This window comes from Rhinopithecus bieti, unplaced genomic scaffold (genome assembly GCF_001698545.2).
Source record: "Rhinopithecus bieti isolate Rb0 unplaced genomic scaffold, ASM169854v2 scaffold_9996, whole genome shotgun sequence".
Classification (NCBI taxonomy): Eukaryota; Metazoa; Chordata; class Mammalia; order Primates; family Cercopithecidae; genus Rhinopithecus; species Rhinopithecus bieti.
In genome coordinates this window covers 2,735,328-2,757,879 of record NW_016806973.1, presented here as the reverse complement: position 1 = coordinate 2,757,879, position 22,552 = coordinate 2,735,328, and the positions used below count along the sequence as shown (strand labels likewise).

The 22,552-nt window shown below is 36.3% G+C and overlaps 1 protein-coding gene across 1 annotated transcript in view; it reads left to right on the top strand.

The window, feature by feature from the left end:
• The window catches only part of NEIL3 (nei like DNA glycosylase 3), a 55,581-nt gene that overhangs the window by 8,988 nt on the left and 24,041 nt on the right, over positions 1 to 22,552 (top strand). Inside the window, exons 2-5 of the mRNA XM_017879146.1 lie at positions 3,277 to 3,389; positions 17,356 to 17,490; positions 17,778 to 17,991; positions 21,385 to 21,459. Of these exons, the coding sequence (XP_017734635.1) occupies positions 3,277 to 3,389; positions 17,356 to 17,490; positions 17,778 to 17,991; positions 21,385 to 21,459 (537 nt within the window). The remainder of the gene's footprint in view (positions 1 to 3,276; positions 3,390 to 17,355; positions 17,491 to 17,777; positions 17,992 to 21,384; positions 21,460 to 22,552) is intronic.

The following is a 22,552-nucleotide window of genomic DNA, read 5'->3' as shown; positions in this document are numbered from 1 at the left end:
GGCAGCTGGTTTAGTTGTTTTATTTATGGATGCATCCTGAGCCTCTAGAACGAGGCCTGAGACGTAGTGGAAGGTCAGTAAACTTTTCTAAAATGAGTTTATCCAAGTAAACAGCCATTTTTAACAGGGAGGAGGATCATCTTTCTAGAAGTCACATGTCACTTTTGTTTTAGACAAAGCCAAGTGAATAACATGAACTGTTATAGGTGTTGACTTTTGGTGTTTTTAACTAAATGGTGTAAGTTCTTGTCAAAGCTGTTAACGTGGTGATGTGAGCAGACTTCACATGAGACATTTGGGACTCATGCACTATCTTATTAGGTGTTGTGACAGCACTGTCTATTTCAAGGTTATTTCTCTGTCTCTTTGCTAGCAGCCATTATAAAACCTGGTAAAGTCAGAACTAAGTAGTAGAAAGAAGGTCCAGGAAGGGAGAAGACAAGTAGTGAGTGCAGGCCAGTCAGATGGTTTCCCATCTTGGAAGAAGGGAAGTGAGCCAATCAGGTGCAGTGAGAAACAGTGATGTGGCAGCTGACACAGAATTTCATAATTGGCCTATCAGACATTAGATATATGTTGAGTTTCAGCTTTAACTTTTAAAATTTATTATTTTATTACAGTAGGCTTCTGGGGGACCAGGTGGTGTTTCGTTACATGGATAAGTTTTTCAGTGGTGATTTCTGAGATTTTGGTGCACCCATCACCCAGGCAATGCACACTATACACAATGTGTAGTCTTTTATCCCTCATGCCCCTCTATCCCTCCCCGCAAGTCTCCAAAGTCTAATGTATAATTCTTATGTCTTTGCATCCGATTTAACCTATAACACTTGAAGGGGTAAAGGAGATTAAAGCACAGGAGTGGCAGTAGTAGCAAATTCTTTCCTACCCAAGAAGTGGGGAATGCTACTATCTATGAGAGAGAGAGAAGGGTGTGTGTGTGTGTGTGTGTGTGTGTGTGTGTGTGTGTGTATAAAATGGGTTAACATTTACTTGGCTTCTGCTGGGAGCTCTAAGAAAAACTAGAAGATTTCACAGGGTATGGCTAAAACAAGTTGCTAGTAAAGAATATTGGGAAAAGATAAGAGATTGTTGACATTGGAGTGGTGGGAAAACAAGGCTGTGATCATTGACTTATAAATGAGGGTTCAAAATGTTAATAAGAACTTAAATCTGAGATCCTGAAAATGTACAACTTAATCTATATTGAGACGAATATCTATATCTGCTTTGTATATCATCATCTTAAAAGTGTCCTGGGTAGTTTATAAGAACTTTTTACATACTGATTGGTTGTCATGGAAACCTACCTTAAAACCCACTATCATACTCTATACTTGACCTGAAGTGTATTTGAGTGACTTAAAGTCCCTTGTTAGGGAGAAAAGCATCAAGATTCTTGGTACTTCTCAATTCAGGGCTTTAAAAGATTGACTTATATAAAAACAAGGCAAATGTGTTTTTTCCTCACTGAGTACTCAAGCCTGCCTTCCCAGTGCTTGATAATTATTGATAGGTACTGGAGTTCATCCCAGAAAGGGAAACCAAAGACTGAGCTTTGATGACATGGTGGCATATACCTACGTCTCCAACAGTTTCTTTTTTATGATTTGTGCAGAGCAGGAAGTGATTGCTCTCATTTTTAATTACTCCTGTGCATTTATCTGACATTCTAAGCCAGTGATTGATTCTCCAGTTCTTAAACAAAGAAGGTTTATATAAAGCTAATCGCCTGAACTGTAGGCAGTTGGAAAATTCTGGCATTGACTGTAGCTATTTCAACCTTGAGTGGGTTTAGTGGAAGAATGTCTCTCATCTCTATCTTTTTTTCTTCATCTCCCTGTTACCTCTCTTTGAGCTAAAATACTGTGATTGTATCTTAACAAAGTCCAATTTAGTGAAATAAAGAATAGAGTGGACATGCCATCTTAAGCATTTAGAATGACAAATGTCTGTAAAACCAAAAGTTTGAGAATCACTGAGCAATATCATTTCACTTTAAACTGAGGAAAAATTGTGACTTATTTCTAGACTCTATATCTAAAGCTGTTTTATAATTACATCTTGACATTTCCCCACTCCCATTGCCTACCAAAGTTTCATTCAGAATCTTCTGAGGATCCTTAGGCCCATTAGAGAAAAACAAAGAAGTTAGAGGTAAATGAGGATATTACTTTAGATTGAGTTAATACATAGATGTAATTCTGTGTACCCTGTTTTATCTTATATGATAGTTATGCATGTCTTAAGTTTTACATTTTTTATTACATTTTGAGTTTAAATTAAATAATGTTTATAAAACATCTAAATAATAAAAAATAATGACATAAGAAACACCAGTATACGTAACACCCAGTTTAAGAAGAAGGGCATTACTGAAATCTAAACCAAACTCCCTTTCTTTTATTCTCCCACAGAAGAACCTGTATTTTATATTTTTGTTTTCTGTTTATTCATGTTTATAATTTCCTCAAATATCTTATAGGATTCTGCATAGATGTTGTAATTCTAACAATGTATTGTTTGGTTTTGCAAGGCTGATGGGGGAAAGGGAATATGAGTTGATTTTTTCTTTATTCTTAACATTGTGGTTGGAAGAGGACAGGTTTCAAATTAGATACCCTTATTCAGGGGGCCCCAGGTTTTTATCTCTGATCTCCTGCACCCTCACAAGACATAAAGATTGAAGCTCTCATTCCTTAGTTTCAATCAATGCCCTTAGGGTACATGCTGGCTTCAGGACTCTCCCTATTACCTCTCAGGATTCTCTCCCACTTTTAGTTTTTGACCTTTTATTATCTCATACTAGCCTAACAGTTCATTGGTGTAGTTAAAAATACTTTGTTTTAATATTTTGTCATCTATCATTTGTAGCTGTTTTTGTCTGACCACTCTTTGAGGGAACTTGGCTATACTTCTGGAAATGGAAGAACCTGTATTCCAATTTTTAGTTTTAAAACATTTGTGTTGTATTCCTGTGCTTTCTTTTCATATGCACAGAGCTGTATGGTCCTGGAAGAAACTTTATTTTGATTGTCTGCCAATTCCTTTTTTTCACTTAATTTTTTTGGCCTCTCTCTCTCTTTAAATGACTGCATAGTAATTTGACAAAATATGTAAACAGCCATTTACATTACCTGACTTGTTGGAGATTATTCTTCTCATTGGAATGCAGCTGGGCATGAAGTAATATAAACACATTTAAGAATTAAATTATAATTTTGCTTAGAGTTTGTGTGTGTGTGTGTTTATGTGTGTATATGTATTTTCTACTAGGCTTCTGCACTGAATAATAATGATGCCAGCAGCCTGTTTAATGGATACGTTTATAGTGGCGTGGAAACTTTGGGGAAGGAGCTCTTTATGTACTTTGGACCAAAAGCTTTCCGGTAAGATAAGCCTGTACAGTACATCTTATCTCTCTAAGTTTAAAGATGCGTAGAAGGCTAGATGGAGTTTGCTGGGTGTCACATTTAATCATATAGGAAGTACTGTGTTTTTAAGAGAGTTCCAATATGAGAGGTTGTGATTCTATCATGGAAATCAATAAGCAGCCGAAGAATAAATTCTGATGTCATCATTACTTGGAAGACAGTCATTTTACAGAGCGTCCCAAGATGTATTAGAGCAACACATCTGTTTTGCTAGTCCCCAAGCTCCCTATACTGCAAGTCTCTCCTTGTTTTTACCAAATGTTTATTGCATTCAGTGACATTGGTTACTTTATGTTTGTGATAGGCCCTAGTTCGGTTTAAAAGTATCACTTGATTTTAAATATTTTCTGGCTCCTTGCTTTCTCTGAAGCCTTGAATGGAATTTGGAAATTTACTTGGAGAAGGTAAAAAATTTCCAGAGAAATAACAGGTTCTCCATTGTTTCACAGTTCCCATGGAAATTCATGGCTAATATACTGGCAGAGAAGGACTAGCAGCCTACTTCCTTGGGTGACTTAATGGTGAAAAAGTCAAAATATATGTAATTGTGATGCATGATGACATATTTAATTTTTGCAGGAAAATGAAAGCGGCCTTTGAGTTAATATGTCTACCCAGTCTCATTCTGTCTTTCCTGAGTTTAGCCTAAGCTTTTGCCAACTGTAAAAATTGGTACTGCTTCCTCAAATCGTTTTTAGTGCTGTTTAAAGATACTGACCACAGTTATCACCTTCTTAAAAGACCTGTTCTTGAACCTGATGCTAACCAGAGGTGAATAGTTGTCACAAAGAGATGATACTATATGATTGTTCTTTATTGCATCTCACCTACCACATATTTAGAGGAATCCAGGGTTTATGAAATTGCTTTTCCTTTGAGGTGTTCTCTTTTCATTGTCAGCAGCTGCTGTCCTTGGACAACATTGTCACTTCATGGTTTTTCTTAGTCTGGAATTGATAACATCAGCATATGCCTAGTTGTTCATGCAGTAATGATATATTGCAGGTTACATTACTGCTGTAGTATATTGATGTGATTGAAAACTCGTAGCTCTGGATAGAGTAGTACACAATGGAATCTATGCACGATAGTTGAAAACATTGATATGTTATTGATTCTCTGGTGTTAGGTACAGATTTATTTCTGTAAGATGAATGATAGGGGTTTTTATCAAGTGCTCTCCACCAGACTGATAAGGGGGAAGTCATTTCTCAGTACAGGGCTGTCAGTAAGTGTTCCATGAAGTTCTAAACAAGGACAATCACTTCTTCAAACTCATTGAACTAGTGCCATCCCTGGAGAGTACCTATGTCAGTATATGGGTGGGAAAAATGCAATGGCTTGCTTCCTTTCAATTTCCTGCAGCCGTAACAACTATTGGATCTAACAATTCAAGGTCAGTGGCAGATCTGCTGTTGGAATCTGAACCTAAAATCAGTTGCTCCCCTTTCACAATGTAACATAAGTTCAAAAAATGTACTTCCAACTTGTGCTTCTTAGAGGAATGGATAACTCTCTCAAAGAAATGTGGTCTCTTTGTGAGGCTGCAGGTCTGTGCACCTGCAATAGAAATGTAGTCTTGAGTTTTGACTTCTGCCTCCCTCCCACCCTGGCTCATCTGCATTTGATAGAGCATATAGCAGGAAACATGTTTAAAGGTTGCTCAGTTTTCCCTTGATACCCAACTTTTCGCAAGCAAAATTGCCTGCAGAGTTTAGTTATAAAGTATGTGCATCTCACAGGTCGGGCCATGAATCTCCTGGGAGTCATTTGTTGAATCTCCTGGGATTCATTTGTTAATGAAAGTAGAATAGGCCGGGCGCGGTGGCTCAAGCCTGTAATCCCAGCACTTTGGGAGGCCAAGACGGGTGGATCACGAGGTCAGGAGATCGAGACCATCCTGGCTAACACGGTGAAACCCCGTCTCTATTAAAATACAAAAAACTAGCCGGGTGAGGTGGCGGGCGCTTGTAGTCCCAGCTACTCGGGAGGCTGAGGCAGGAGAATGGCGTAAACCTGGGAGGCGGAGCTTGCAGTGAGCTGTGATCGGGCCACTGCACTCCAGCCTGGGCGACAGAGCGAGACTCCATCTCAAAAAAAAAAAAAAAGAAAAGAAAAGAAAGTAGAATACAAGCATAGCCCTCTAAAAGAATCTGCCCTGTAAAAATCCACACATCAGAAAGATACATAATAGAGAGTGATTACTTCTCTACCTACTAAGTGATATATTTAAGTGCTCCCAATAGTGCCAAGGAATACTAAAAATTATTTGCTATACATTTATTTTAGGAGCACTGTTGTGGTGTTATGTGTGATTAATACCTGTACAACTTCTGAACACTTTCCAGTAACCCTTCAACTAAAACAACACAAACGTCACTTGAAGTTTTTGCTATAAATGTAACAAGTACTCAGTAGAAAAAACTGAAAAATAATGAAAAAATAAGTGTAAAATAATATATTCTCAATCCCACTACCAGGTATAATCTTTATTAACTTTGGATGCATATATTGCCACATTGCCAGTATAATGTATGCAAATATTTATATGCATGTTCACCCAGCTGCACTCACATTTAAGCTATCATTTTAATCAAAATGGACATAGCTGGGCATTTTGGACTAAAATTCAAAAATCAGATAGATAAATAAATAAATATATTTTTCCAAGACCATTTGCTGTTTCCAGTTTGTGATTTACTCCCTCTGGCTTTTGCACTTATATGTGCTCAGAGACCAGAAACTATATTTGAGATATTTTGGAGGCTTTGCCATTTTAGAAATGCCTTATACATGATTGATTTTATAATTTATTGGGATTTAGGTGAGTATGGGCCGGGCGCGGTGGCTCAAGCCTGTAATCCCAGCACTTTGGGAGGCCAAGACGGGCGGATCACGACATCAGGAGATCAAGACCATCCTGGCTAACACGGTGAAACCCCGTCTCTACTAAAAAATACAAAAAAAAAAACTAGCCGGGCGAGGTGGCGGGCGCCTGTAGTCCCAGCTACTCGGGAGGCTGAGGCAGGAGAATGGCGTAAACCCGGGAAGCGGAGCTTGCAATGAGCCGAGATCCGGCCACTGCACTCTAGCCTGGGCGACAGAGCGAGACTCCGTCTCAAAAAAAAGAAGAAAGAAAAAAAAGTGAGTATGAACCTCAAATCAGTTATGCAAGAGATAGTATAATGATTCTTTTTAGTTTGCTGAAATGTCTTTATTGAATCCATCATATACTACTTATAAAATAGTTTTACAGCTTCAACATAGTTTCTGTACTGTCACATAACATGTTAGGGGAAATGGAAGTGTACGTTTACTCTGTATAATACTTTAAGATTCATTCATATTGTTTGAAGTATCAGTAGTACTTTTTCTTTTACTAAGTAGTCTCCCATTATATGAATGTACCGTATTTTGTTAATTCATTCATCAGATGATGGACATTTGGATTGTTTCAAGTTTTTAATATTAAAATTGCTATGAATATTCACATACATATGACATATATATGTGGACATGTATTTTCACTTGTCTTGGATAAATACGTTGGATTAGAATTTCTAAGTCATGGCCGGGCGGGGTGGCTCACGCCTGTAATCCCAGCACTTTGGGAGGCCGAGACGGGCCGATCACGAGGTCAGGAGATCGAGACCATCCTGGCTAACATGGTGAAACCCCATCTCTACTAAAAATACAAAAAAACATTAGCTGGGCGTGGTGGCGGGCGCCTGTAGTCCCAGCTACTCGGGAGGCTGAGGCAGGAGAATGGCGTGAACCTGGGGGGCGGAGCTTGCAGTGAGTGGAGATCGTGCCACTGCACTCCAGCCTGGACGACAGAGCGAGACTCCGTCTCAAAAAAAAATAATAATAATAATTTCTAAGTCATTTGGTAAGTATATGTTTGACTTTAAGAGGAATTGCCAATTTGTTCTTAAAAGTGGTGGTACCATTTTGCTTTCTTACCAGCAGAGTATGAGAATTTCAGTTACTCAGCATCTTTGCCAGCACCTGGTATTGTCAGTCATTTTAATTTTAGCTATTCTAATAGGTGTACAGCATATCTCATTATGATTTTGATTTTCTTCTCCCTACTAACTAATGATATCTGATGCAAAGTGTTTATCTGCTGTTTGTGTATTTTGTAGGGTGACGTGTCTATTAATTTTTTCTCTTTTTATTGGATATATTTTAATATTACTGAGTTATAGTATTCTTTATATATTCTAGATGTAAGCCATTTATCAGATACATGTTTTTCAAGTATTTTCTCTCAATCTGTGGCTTTTCTCTTCATTTTCTTAACCATGTCTCTTGAAGATTAAAAACTTTTAAGTTTGATGAAACCTAATTTATCAAATTTTTCTTTCATGGTTCATTCATACTTTTTGTGACCAGTCTAGGAAATATTTGCCTAATGCAAATTAATCAAGATTTCCTTGTTTGTTTTCTTCTGGAAGTTTTATTGACTTAGTTCTTCTGTTTAGGATTATGATCTATTTTGAGTTCTTTTTTGTATATGGTACAAGGCAGGAGGTGACTTTGTCTTTTTGCCTGTGCATTTTCCAGCACCATTGTTGAAGAGATTATCCTTTCTCCATTGAATTGCTCTGCAACTTTGTTGAAAATTAGTTGACCACATATGTGTGGGTCTATTTCTGAAGTCTTCATTGAGAAGAATATCAGATAAAATGATATTCTTTTATCGTTTTTTGTGTCTGTCCTTTCACCAATAATACACTGTCTTAGAGTAGCTTTAAAGTCAGTTTAAATTAAGTTGTGTCAGTCCTCTGACTTTATTCTTTTTTTTTTTTTTCAAAATTGTTTTTGTTATTTTAGTTATCTTTCTACATTTTAGACTTAGCTTGTTGATATCTACAGAATTCTTTCTGGCATTTTGATTGGCCTTGTGTTGGATCTATAGATCAATTAGGTGATAATTCACATGTTAACATTATTGTCTTCCACTCCATGAACACAGTATATATTAATAAGTATTTAGATCTTCCTTCATTTCTTTCAGTATATATTAATAAGTATTTAGATCTTCCTTCATTTCTTTATCCGTATTTCATAATTTTCAGATTCGGATGTATTTTATATTTGTAACTAAGTGAGTTTTTTTTGGTGCTATTGTAGAGGGTATGTTTTTAAAGTTTGAATTTCTAATTGTTCATTCACAGAATATGGAAATACAATTTTTGTGTGTATATTGACCTTGTATCCTGCAACCTTGCTGATATGATCTGGCTCTGTGTCCCCACCCAGATTTTATCTTGAATTGTAATCCCCACGTGTCGACGTGTGGGGAGCATGTAGTCCCCATGTGTCGAGGGAAGGAGGTGATTGGATCATGGGGCAGTTTCCCCATGCTGTTCCTGTGATAGTGAGTGACTTCTCACTAGATCCTATGGTTTTATAAGGGGCTCTTCCCCCTTCTCTTTCTCTTCTCTCTCCTGCTGGCATCTGAAGAAGGTCCTTGCTTCCCTTTCACCTTCCACCATGATTGTAAGTTTCCTGAGGCCTCCCAAACCATGTGGAACTGCAAGTCAATTAAGCCTCTTTCCTTTATAAATTATCCAGTCTCAGGGAAGTTCTTTACAGCAGTGTAAAAAGGGACTAATACACTTGCTAAACTCATTATAGTTCTAGTAGCTTTTTCTTGTATACTTTTAGCATTTTCTATGTAGATAATCATATCATCTGTGAACTAAAGCAGTTTTATTTTTTCCTTTCTAATCTATATGCCTTTTTAAAAAAAAAAATATACTGGGCAAGTTCTAGGTACATGTGCAGAATGTGCAGGTTTGTTACATAGGTATACATGTGCCATGGTGGTTTGCTGCACCTATCAACCTGTCATCTAGGTTTTAAGCCTCGCATGTATTAGGTGTTTGTTCTAATACTCTCCCTCGCCTTGTCCCCCACACCCTATATGCCTTTTATTTCTTTTTCTTGTTTTATTGCACTTGCTAGGAACCCCAGCATGCTGTTGAGTAGTAGTGGTAAGAGCAAATAAGTTTGCCGTGTTGTCTATGATTTTAGCTTTATTTTATTTTATTAAATCAAAAAATTTCCCTTTTATTTCTAATTCGTTGAATTTTTCAAGTATTTTTTCTGCATCTATTGAGATCATCATATTACCTTTCTTACTTCATATGTTTATTTGTGGACTTCTACATTGATTGATTTTTAAATTTTGAATGAGCCTTGCATTTCTGGAATATACTCCACTTTGTCATGATACATTATCTTCTATATGTTTCTGGATTCGATTTGTTAATATTTTATTGAGGACTTTTGCATGTGTCTTCATGAGAGGTATTGCACTGTAGTGTTATTTTTCTGTTACTGCCTTTGTCTAATTTTGGTATTAGGGTAATGATGGCCTCCAAATGAGTTTTATCTGATGTTCTAGAATATTTGTGTAGATTTGTTATTGGTATAACATCAACTGGTCTAATGTATTTGGAGTTCCAGGAAGGAAAGAGAAAAAAACAAAACTGAAGACATTTTTAAAAGAAGTAATGGCCAAGAATTGTGCAGGATTAACAAAGCTATGGAAGAAGATCACATAATTTAACATTCTTGTAACTGTCATCCTAGAAGAAAGAAAGAAAGAACAGAAGACATCTTTGGATTTAAATAGCAAAGAATTTTCTAAACAAACCACAGATCGAAGAAGCAAAAGAACCTCAAACCAAACCAAATGTCCCTCACACATACCTAGCCAATGTGCTAAAAACCAAAGATGAAGAGAAAACGCTGGAAGCAGAGAAACATTACATATTAATACAAAGAAACAAAGCTAATAAATACACTTACAGAAATTATATAAGACAGAAGACAACCAAGCAATGTTTGCTGAAAGAAAAATGTCTCAACTCAGAATTCTAAATGCATCTAAAATGTCTATTAAAAATGAAGGTATAATAAAGACTTTTTCGAAAAAAACAAAGAAGCTAAGAGAATGTAGTACCAGGAGACCTACAGTGCAAGAAAAGTTAAAGTCTGTCCAGCATAAGGGATATAATAACAGATAGAAATCTGAATCTACAGAAAGAAAAAACTGGGAATGGGAAACTTGGAAGTAATCATAAAAGATGTTTTTCTTTTATGTTCTATATCTAAAGCAAGCATAGTAACAATTTATTGTGGACTTTATAACATATGTCAGAGTAACAATAGTATAAATAATGAGATAGGAAAATGATGGTACACTGCTTTAAGGTTGTTGCAATATACGTTTTGCATATCATTTGAAGTTACACTTACCACAGTGTAAGATGTGTATTATAAAACCTAGAGCAACTACTTAAAAAAAAATTCAAAAAGTGGTAAAAGTAATAAGCTGTTAATGGAGATAAAATATAATTTTTAAAAACGCTCAATCCAAAAGAAGGCATTAAAAGATGAACAAAGAACAGATGGAACAAATAGAAAACAATAGTAATATAGTAGATTTAAATCAAAGCATTAAAATCATCACATTAAATGCAAATAATTTAACCATCCCAATTATTTGGCAGAAATTAATTGAATAAAAACACAAGACCCAACTATAACGTGCCTATAAGAAAACCACTTGAAATATAAGGATGCAGGTTAAAATAAAAGGATGGAAACAGAAATACTATGGAAACACTTATCAAAAAAAAGCTGGAGTAGCTAGAATAAAGGCAAAGTAGTTATCAGATCAAGGAATATTACTGGGGGTAAAGAAGGACATTAAATAAAGATTAAGGGGTTAATTCATCAAGAAAATATAGTAATCCTAATAGAAATTCAAAAGATGTAAAGCAAGAACTGCTAGAATGGAAAGGGCAAAGAGAAACTAATATTGTTGAATAATTCAACACTCTCTTGTCAGTAACTGATAGAACAAGTGGGCAAAAATCAGTAAGGATAAAAGACCTGAGCAACACTATCAACCGCCTTGACCTAGCTGACAAGTAGAGAACATTCTACCCAACAACACTGCTTTTCAAGTGCACATGGAACACTCAGCAAGATTGACCAGATTATGGAAAACAAAATGAGACTTAACAAATTTAAAAGTATTGACATCCTGAAAGAATCCTCTCTGACTACAACAGAATTAAACTAGAAATTATTGAGATACCTAGAAAAATCTTTTTTTTTTTTTTTCCTTTTCAAATGTAGTCTCGCTCTGTTGCCCAAACTGGAGTACAGTGGAGCGATCTCAGCTCTCCGCAGCCTCCACCTTCTGGGTTCAAGTGATTCTCCTACCTCAGCCTCTTGAGTAGCTGGGATTACAGACGCCTGCTACCATGCCTGGCTAATTTTTATATTTTTAGTGGCAACGGGGTTTCACCATGTTGGCCTGGCCGGTCTCGAACTCCTGACCTCAGGTCATCCACCCATCTTGGCTTCCCAAAGTGCTGGGATTACAGGCGTGAGCCACTGCACCTGGCTGAAAAATTTTAAGTATTTGGACATCATTGTGCTTCTAAATTCATGTGTCAAATAAATCACCAAGGAAGTTAGAACATATTTTGAATTGAATGAAAATGAAAACACCAGATCAAAATTTGTAGGACACAGCTAAAGTAATGCTTGAGGGAATGTTCTAGCATTAAATGTTTATTATAAATAAATAAAATTCTCTAAGATTTAAGCTTCCATATAAAAAACTAGAAGAATAAGAGTTAATTAAACCCAAAACAGACAGAAGGACAGAAATAATGAAGATAAGAACAGAAATCAATGGAATTTAAAAATGAAAGCAATAGAGAAAAAAAATCAATGAAGCAAATAATTGCTGCTTTGAAAAGTGTAATAAAATGAATGACACCAAAAATTGGTTCTTTGAAAAGTGTAATAAAAATGATAAACTTTTAGCTCAATGCAGTCCAATGTAAACACGGGAGACATATATAATTTAAAATCTTCCAATAGCCGCATTAACTAAAGCAAAAAGAAATCAATTTTAATATCGTATTTTATTAACCTATGCAAAATATTTCAACATATAAACAATATAAACAATTATTGATAAGCTATGTAACATTCTTTTTTTATACTAAGTCTTCAAAATCTGCTGTGTATTTTATAATTAGAGTACACATGAATTTGAACTACTCACATTTCCAGTGCTCATTTGCCACATGTGAGTAGTGGCTGCCATACTGGACAATGCAGTTCACAAATAAACACTATGAGGAATGACAAAGGGAACATTACTGCAGATCCTCAAGTTGTTATTTGAATAGAAATAGGACACTATATATTACATAACAAATTTATGTCCGTGAATTCAACAACTAAAATAAATGGACAGATGCCTTGAAAGACACAGATGATCAAAACCTACTCTAGAAAAGTAAATCATAGGAGGTTTTTTTTATGTTTTAAATGATTTGATAGTCTAAAACCTCTCAAGAAAGAAAACTCCAGGCATATTTAAGGAACATGCTCTGTTTTATCTTTTTCATCTTTTTTTCTCTTTCTTAGGTTTGGATAATTTCTATTAATCTATATTCAAGTTAACTTATTCTTTCCTCTGCTCTGTGCAGTCTGCTGGTCTGCTTATTGAAGAAATGTCTTATCCCTGCTGTCATGTATTTTTGTTTCTCTGCTGAAATATCACACCTGTTCAAGTGCCTTTATACTAGATCCTTACATGTGTTAAATCATTAACATATTAATAACTAATATGCAATATAAAATTTGATTAAGAATCAATATTTTAAGTTTAAAATTAATTTAACATTACTTTTAAATCACCTGTCTCATAGATCTGACATCTGGTGCATCTTTGGGTCTGGCTCTGTTGACTGCTTTATCTCTTGATATCTTTATCTCTTGACACTTTTTTAATCTTTGTGTATATATATGTGTCTTATCATTTTTTTTGAATCCTAGACATTGTCTATAGAAGATGAAAAGCTAAATCCCAGACACCATGTATAGACAAATAAGAACTAAATAATATTTAAGCTCAGAAACAGTCATGCTTCTTCTATCAGTCATTACTGTCAGGGATTGAGTGAGTCTAGTAAAGTAATTGACCTTGGTTTGAGTTTTGCTTTGTTTGGGTTGTCTTCAGTGCACCAACAACTTCAAAACTCCAGCTGCTACTGCTACTTTATGCCTTGTGTGTGGACTGGATTGGCAGTGGATGGTTTCTCTGTTGCTGCTCGACTGTCAGCTTTCAGCACATCTTGCATATTCACGTCACAGAGAAAGTCTCTCCATGTTCTTACCTCACCACCATGTAGGCTGCTGTTGCTTGTGACTCAATGGGAGGCTCATGATGGAGATAGTGGGGATTTTTACTTCTGGACTAGCCTGAGACTTGGGCAGGCCTTTGTGTATGTAAAACTCAAGGTCGCAGTTTTCTTAGGGTTACTGTCACTTGCCCTCCTATGGCAGCCAAGCTCTGCCTTGCATCTGTGGGTGTACTTGGGTCTGAGAGCTTCCTCCCTCTCTTTTAGTGGGAGCGGATTTCTCTTTGTATCATCCAAAGCGGATTCTCTTTGTATCAGTATTTTGTGCCAAAGCTGATTTTCTGTTTTAATTCTAGGGACAGATGGCTTTTGCTTCTACCTCACCCTCAACAGGCCAGAGTACCTTTGCCTGGGCTGGGTGGCTGAAGGGTTTCCTGCTGCTCTCCTGTGGCAGACTGCTTATGGTTGTTATTCAGTATAAGACATATTGTTTGGGCAGAGGAAGTTTCCTGTTCCTCCCTCCAGGACAGATGTGATCTTTGTTTCTACCTCTCCCTTGGCCCCAGAAGCTTAAAGACTTTTTTTTAAGACTTTGGCTTCATGTGAAAGAAGTGTCCAGGAAGCAGACAGAGTTTCATGAAGACAGGGGTCATGCCAGCATGAGCAGCTCTTTCAGGTCTCTTGCTGTCACTCATATCTTTCACGTGGGCCCACGAGTGTGTACTCTCCTTGTGTCTGGGGTTCCAGGGATTCTAAACTGTCACACCAGCCCACATTTGGTATCTAAAAGTTTGTTGAAAATTGTGCAATTTTCTGCTTTCCCATTTGTATAGTAGCCTTCTCTTCCTCTTGTGCTCTGCCATAGGTGAAGCAATTTGTGTATTCTGACTTTACTTTCCATGGAGGGGCTTGTCACATTTTGGAATGTAGCTTACCTGGTTGCGTTGCAATCCCGTGTCTCTGATGGGCTTAAGAAAATGTATGATTTTGTAGATAATGTGATTTTTTTTTTTTGTCCTTGTTGGAGTGGTAGCTATGTTCACTTTCAGCCTTCTGTATTCTAAGGAGAAGCAGAACTCCTTTTTTTTTTTTTAGCTTTGTTAAAACTGTATCTTTTTACATTCTCTTTTTTCAAATTCCCAGCATAGGTTTTACAACTATTATATCCTACATTTTACACTCTTTATTACCCTTAGGACACTTCTGACCACTTGAAAATTTTTATAGGCAATTGCCTTATTTGCAAAATGTAGTTGTCATTAATGTGAAACTGTGACAGTACTGCTTTGTTTATGCTGTTTGTGCTTGCTTAAGGATGTTCAGATTATTCTGACAGTGATAGCTGGGAGAATACAGCTGATTCTTAAAATAGGATCCGGGCTTATTTACTAGGTTGTTTAGGAAGCTATTTCTAATGAGAGGAATTTTCTTACTATTAATTGAATTTTTAGTTTGGGCACAATTTTCGTATTAGAACTTGGTTGCAAGTGACAGAAGCCCAACTCAAGCAAATTCAATAATTATTTATTATCTTTTGTTGACTTTGGTACCAAAAACTTTTTTAAAATTTTAAAAATCATATGGAGTATCTTACAAAACCTGAAGAGAATACAGACAGGCTTCAAGGAGAACTAGAGCAAGCAAAGACTAAAAGCTATTAGGATTCTCTTCATTTCTTCACTCTGTTCCTCACCAAAATCTTCTGTAGTCTTCCTCTCTGCATAGAGACCTTCCTTTGCTTTACTGGGGCTCACGTTGGGAATCATTCCCACAGACAGCTCTCATATTAGATCTCTTAATGCTAACAGGATCTCCCTGGGTCCTACATCTTTAAATTCATCAGAAAAACTGATGAATCCAGCTTGGATACTGATGGATCTAGCTTGGGACAGGTGTCCATTTCTGAATCAACTGTATCAAAGGCACAGGATCTGAGAAAACGACAGAGACCTGTTCAGGTTAAGCCTAATGCCCACGCTTGGACCCTTGGACCAGGCAACTGTGGTTGGCAGGTAGACTTCTATTACACAGAATGAATTGTCTCGGGTAACCTTTTGGGTTGGTAGAAGGAGCTTGAAATAGAAATAAGGATCTGATAAAATTTTCCTGAACTAATTAATTATGAGGAATCTTGAAAAGCAAATGAAATCCTAAAAATGTCTTTTCTTTATGTAGTATGGGCCTATGTACTGGTTTTAAAACAAAAATCAGTATCAATTGTTATCACAGTATAGATGTTTACTCTGCCTCAAATATTTTCATGATACTGATATATTTTTTGTAGTTTAAGATCAAAGGTACTTAGTAATAAACCCACGAGATGTGTTGGTTTATTGGTGCTCAATTATAATATCTAACTATTGAATAAAACAAAATAAATAAAATAAAGTAAACATTTTATGCACTTTTTTCCTAAAATGAATGGATTTTAAGACAGAGCCATACTTATTTGATCTAAAGTTCTTGCTGGGGCTACTCCTGCATTTGAATTGGGTCTTAACCTTTGAGATTTTTTATGTGGATGTGGTTTCATTATAGAAAGTGATTTAGAATCCACTTTATGAGCCATGCAGCTGAAAAGATTTTAGATATGATGGCTTCTGGGCATGACAGTTGTACACCTTTCACTAGGGTTGCACCTCCGTAAGCTAAATTATGGAGTACTTACAGGCACACATTTTTCCTGTCAGAACTATGGGGCATGCAAAATGCATTTATGATTGATAGCAGGGCACACAGAGTTTAAAACCCACATTTTTAAAGTTAGACTGGTTAACTTTGTACAATACTATAACATGGTGCTTCACAATTAGAAGCACAGAGCAGTAACATTTGCTGCCAAAAGAGCCATATTTATTAACTCAACAAAGCTATAAGGAGCAGGATTTGAAAGGTGGAACACAGTATTTCATCTTGAGAATCATTTTTGATCTTCATCATCAGAGATCTTACAGAACTACTTAAAAAAAAAAAAACGACATGCTAATCAATCCTATAAAATCTGAAAGGTTATGAATTTTTCATCACTGCATTGTGGCTTTCAACTTAACTGTCAATATTTATAAATCTCCTCTTCCCAATACATATAAAGGTAAAAGAAAACGAAAAGAATTGAAGACAATAGCATTTGACTTGTTCTCTCTTTTTTTTTTGATACATAAGATTTTGCAAGAATAAAAAAATTGTTTCATTTCTTAGTGCAAAACAAGGGGGGAAAGAGTGTCTTAAACCATAGATATTATTTTGCAATAGGTAAATATTTCCAGTCCACTGTGGTTAGAAGTAAGGAATTTGAATATTAGTGGCTTTGTAGAATTTATGAAAACACAAACTATAGGCAAGTTAAACTTAGCCTTATCTCATCCCAAGCCTTTGAATCTGAGAAAATGCCAAGAGATGCTAGACTGTTCCGTGAATAAAAGATACTTCGTCTGACAAGAAAAGAGGAGCAGGGATATATTTTCTTGGGCTTAGTGTTGGTATCTTATTATTTCTCTGAGAAGTTATTTTACTTTTGACTTGAAAAACTGATTGTCATGTCTTCTATCTTTATAAGGATACAAAGTCATGAGAGAAAAATATATAATAATATTACTACTGGTTTCTGTCCTTTAAAAGTGCCTATCCTGACTAACATTTGTTTGCTTATAATCCAAAAAAATGATAGTACAGGGAAAAAACTTGATAAATGATATACTTTCTGCCACTCAAAAATGGGTTTGATTTTGTTTCAGGATTCATTTCGGAATGAAAGGCTCCGTCATGATTAATCCACTTGAGTATAAATATAAAAATGGAGCTTCTCCTGTTTTGGAAGTGCAGCTCACCAAAGATTTGATTTGTTTCTTTGACTCATCAGTTGAACTCAGGTAAAAAAATAAATAAATAAAAGTACTTAAGCTGCAGTACTGCAGAGCGTGGTTTGGGATGTCAGATGTGTGACTAAAGAAACAAATAAATAAATAGTTTGTAATTGATGAAACCTCATTTTAAAGAAGCCTTCAGATAATATAATTTGTAAGATCTTTGTTGTTTGCATATATAACTCTTATACCCTGATTAACATAAAGTGCTTATAGCAAAGCTCATTTTAAATGACACTTTGTGAAATTATAACCAGACTTATGATTAATGTGTTTTGTATTCCTTTCTATAGAAACTCAATGGAAAGCCAACGGAGAATAGGAATGATGAAAGAATTAGATGTATGTTCACCTGAATTTAGTTTCTTGAGAGCGGAAAATGAAGTTAAGAAACAGAAAGGCCGGATGCTAGGTGATGTGCTACTGGATCAGAACGTATTGCCTGGAGTAGGGAACATCATCAAAAATGAAGCTCTCTTTGACAGTGGTCTCCACCCAGCTGTTAAAGTAGGTTTTAAGTATTTTTCAAATTATCTCTTGAGTTTTCAGTACTCTGAAGGAACCAACATGGAAGTCTTAACTCTGCATTGCAGTAACACAGTCTCCTCAAACTTCAGGTGTTCCGCTTCCCATGTCTACCCAGGTCAATTTCCCGGTGCAGCCGGCTCCGACCACCGCACGTACAGTAGCCTTGTGCACACCCTCCCTCTCCACATTTCACTCTCTCAGTCTTCCTTAACTTGCCCTGCTTTTTGTTCTCTCCATACCAGGTATCCCTTTCAAACAACATATTTACTTATTATACTCATGGTTTAAAAGCTGTCTCCTTCTGCTAGAACACAGTCTCAAAAGAAAACAAGGCTTTTGTTCACTGAAGTATCCCAACATCTAGAACATGGCCTGTGGTGTATGGTAGGCATTAGATATTAATATTTGTGGAAGATGTGAATGAGCTAACTTACAACTTATTTTCTCTCTGGCATATTAAGTACATGTTCTGCACACATTCATGTATTCCTGATTACAGCTGTTGGTGACATTAGAAGCTGCTGTTGTAGTGTAAGGATAGCAGTGGAAGGCAGGCAGCAGGGTCCAAGGAATAAGTGATCAGTGAGGAAATGGAAACAAAATGTAGAGCCCTTGTTCACATAGGCCAGAGTGAAGGGAAAATATTGACCTGCTAGAGAGGATACCAGGACAAGACATGAGTTTGTTACTTTATTTTGTTCTTGTTCTACAACTGGAGAGACTTGAACTTATTTATATGTTGCAAAAAAAAAAAAAAAAAAAAAAAAGTGCTTGAAGGGCAGAGGTTCCACCTGTAGAAAACGGAATGGCGATGAATACGGCAATGTTCTAAGAGGGTAAGAGAGGTGAGAACCCAAACCCAGGTAGAATACATACATTTTAGTTTCTAGGAAAGACTGCTACATTAGGGCTTTTATCAAGACCTGTTGTTACTAACTAAATTAATTTTTTAGCTCTTTTAGCTGAATTATTTTGTACATAATTCACTCTATTAACTAAATTATCTGTTACATAAACCCAGGTTATTTGTTTACTTTGCATAGATACTTACTAGATAGTTTTAGTCATACCCAAATTAGTAGGAATTAAGCTTTAAAAGAAGCCAGTTAATGATAGGTCTAGATTAGATTCTGCTTTTTGATACTTGGAACAAGTGAGTTCAGTATGGAAGTAATGAAACAGAACTTTAACAAGAGTGAGGCTTTGAAAAATCACTTAGACCTCTATGAAAGATGTTTTTGAAAAAAAGAACCCAGGGTATTGTTATCTGTGATGCACGGATAATCTACTTTTTATCTCTGCTTCCAGCCAGCCATCCATCTAGGAAAAGATAATTTACCCATAATGCCTGGGGGTTTAAAAATTAATGACATTGACCAGGCATGGTGGTTGACGCCTGTAATCCCAGCACTTTGGGAGGCCAGGATGGGTGGATCACGAGGTCAAGAGGTCTTCAAGACCATCCTGGCCAACATAGCGAAACCCCGTCTCTCCTAAAAATACAAAAATGAGCTGGGCATGGTGGCACACGCCTGTATTCCCAGCTACTTGGGAGGCTGAGGTAGGACAATCACTTGAGCCCGGGAGGCAGACGTTGCAGTGAGCAGAGATCACACCACTGCACTCCAGTCTGGCAACAGAGTGAGACTCTGTCTCAAAAAAAAAAAAATTCTGAAGTTTAGCTATTGGCTTCTTAAAAGCACATGTACAAAATTACTGAAAAGTACAGTTTAACCTTTCAAGGTGTGACTTAATATAGTATGTAAGATATGGAAAGTAATAAATGTTTTGGATGTATGCAAGTTTTAAAGTTTAAGTGAACAACTGAGGAATATTTATAATACTTTCAGGGTGACTATGTTGATTAGATTTTCACTTTTATAGTCACTGATAAATGATTTTCTTTGTACGTGTATGTGTCTGTTTATATGCAGCCTTCCCTCGGTATACACAGGGGATCAGTTCCAGTACTGCCTTTACCAAATCCATGCGTACTCAAGTCCTGTAGTTGGCCCTAGGGAGACTGCTATACAAGAAGTCAGCCCTACGCTCATGCAGGCTTCACATCTCACAAATATTATGTTTTTCATCTATGTTTGACTGAAAAAAATCTACATCTAAGTGGACCTGCTCAGTTCAAACCTGTGTCGTTGAAGGGTCATATTGACACACAGACAACAAGCACGAGGCATCAGACGGTTTCTTTCGGGATTACCATTGACAGCACATGTGCCAAATAATAATTCTGCAAGGGTAACACTGAGATTTATGCCAGGCTGTGTCAGAAAAAAGTTCTGCAGTAAGGTCTGTGTCTGAGCTCTTCCATGTGTTAATAAGTAATTTGATATTAATGCATGTATATAAATGCATATCTTTTTTAAAGCTCGATCGTGACCTTGGTGGTCATCTACTCCTGTACCTATTTTCCCTTCCCTTCTTTCTGTTTTATATTGTTCTTGGTAATTTTTTTTTTTCGAGTCCAGCAAGACCTTTCAAGGTGTCTGATAGACAATGCTGAGACTTTGAAGGTGTCTCATACAGAATAAATATTCAATAAATGCTTGAATTTATAATTAAAATTTATAAATAGGAATCATATTTTTGTCAGTAATATTATCAGTTCAAAATAAAATTACTGTTAATGATACTAAATAGATCCCTGAGAAATAGAGCTCTAGAAGATATGCATATACGATTGACTCTTGAACAACACAGGAACTGGGGTGCTAACCACCCCCCACTGAAAATCTATATACAATTCTCGACTATTCAAAAACGTAACTACTAATAGTCTACTGTTGATCAGAAGCCTTACTGATAACACAGTTCACACATATTCTGTATGTTTTATTGTTACATATGTATTCTTACAATAAAGTAAGCTTGAGAAAAATTGTTATTAAGAATATTATAAGAGCCAGGTGTGGTGGTCTGCGCCTGCAGTCGCAGCTTCTTGGGAGGCTGAGGCGGAATGATGGCTGAGCCCAGGGGTTTGAAGCTGCAGTGAGCTATGATGGCGCCTCTGCACTCCAGCCTGGGCAATAGAGTGAGACTGTGTCTCTAAAAAGAAAAAGAATATCGTAAGGATTATATTTACTATTCATTAAGTGGAAGTCGGTCATCATAAAGATTTTCCTCCTCCATAGATTGAGGAGGAAGAGGAGGGGTCAGTCTTGCTGTCTCAGGATGGCAGAGGCGGAAAAAAAATCTGCGTATAAGTGGACCCTCGCAATTCAAACCCATGTTGTTCAAAGGTCAATTGTATTCAAAATCTATTTACAGTTCTCTTTCACAGAATTGGCAAGGCATATTATTTCTTACAGTAATGAGCAAGTCATGAAACTGGGCTCCACTGTTTTTTTCCACTTTAAGGTTTGTCAATTAACAGATGAACAGACCCATCACCTTGTGAAAATGATACGTGATTTCAGCATTCTCTTTTACAGGGTAAGAGCAAAATTTTTCAACTATGTAAAATGTAAAATGTCAGTGGTAATCTTTTGGATTGCACCAAAAAATGTGAAAGCTGTATATAGCCATCTAGTGGAAAGAGCATGGAGGTGCATTAAGGGAGAGTGACATTATGTGGGTGTAATTAACATCTCGAAATTCTAGGTCATAGGTCAGTTCAAACTCAACTAACTATAATCATATTCAATTATCTTTATACCAAGTTGGGAGCAGCCATGTTAGCATTTTACAGACCCTTTTCTATTTTTGGATACATAAAATATAGAAAGTCTAGAAAGGCCGACCTACAGTAACACTTTCAGATAACCTTAGTTCCATCAGGCTTTGCCACTGACTGTAGACCTTGGATCAGTCAAGTTTGCCACTTAACTATCTGTGTGGTTTAGATTATTTGGATAACTTTATCTAAGTTTAGTTTCTTCATCTGTAAAATGGGATAATAATGTTTCTGTCTACCACAGTTTTGAGAAGGAAGTACTTGCTGACTTGCAAATGTGAAAAGTTATATACTATATGCATATATAGAATTCAATAAACACATTTTATCTTTTAAGCAAAGTATCACAGATACGTCTTTTCTTCACAGTCCATTTTCTGTATCCAAAATTTTCATTTTTACTATGTTCAGAAAGGCAGGTATTGTAGCATTCTTTATTAATTGGCCTAAAATGTGAATGAACCTCTTGCTCTGCAGATCTGTCTTGAGTAACTATGGCTATTTTTAAATTGCATTTGCTTATTTCTTCCTCCAGAAAAAGATGACCATAGAAAACTGCCCATTTCCACCCAGATTAAATTGGGTCTTCCAATACTTTCCTTAAATTAATATAAATTGTGTAATTTTCAGCTCATATATGGTAAGCTGTATTTCTGGGCTTTTAAACTTTCACACAGCTGATGGAAACCCAAGATATTTTCTTTGCAGGAGGCTTAAATATTTGTGAATGGAATAAAACTCACAAAGTATATCAGAATATCTTTTGAAGTAGAATTTATACCAAAATGGAATATATTCTCTGCTAGGATGGTATTTGAATGTTTATTTTCTTTCTTTCTTTCTTTTTTTTTT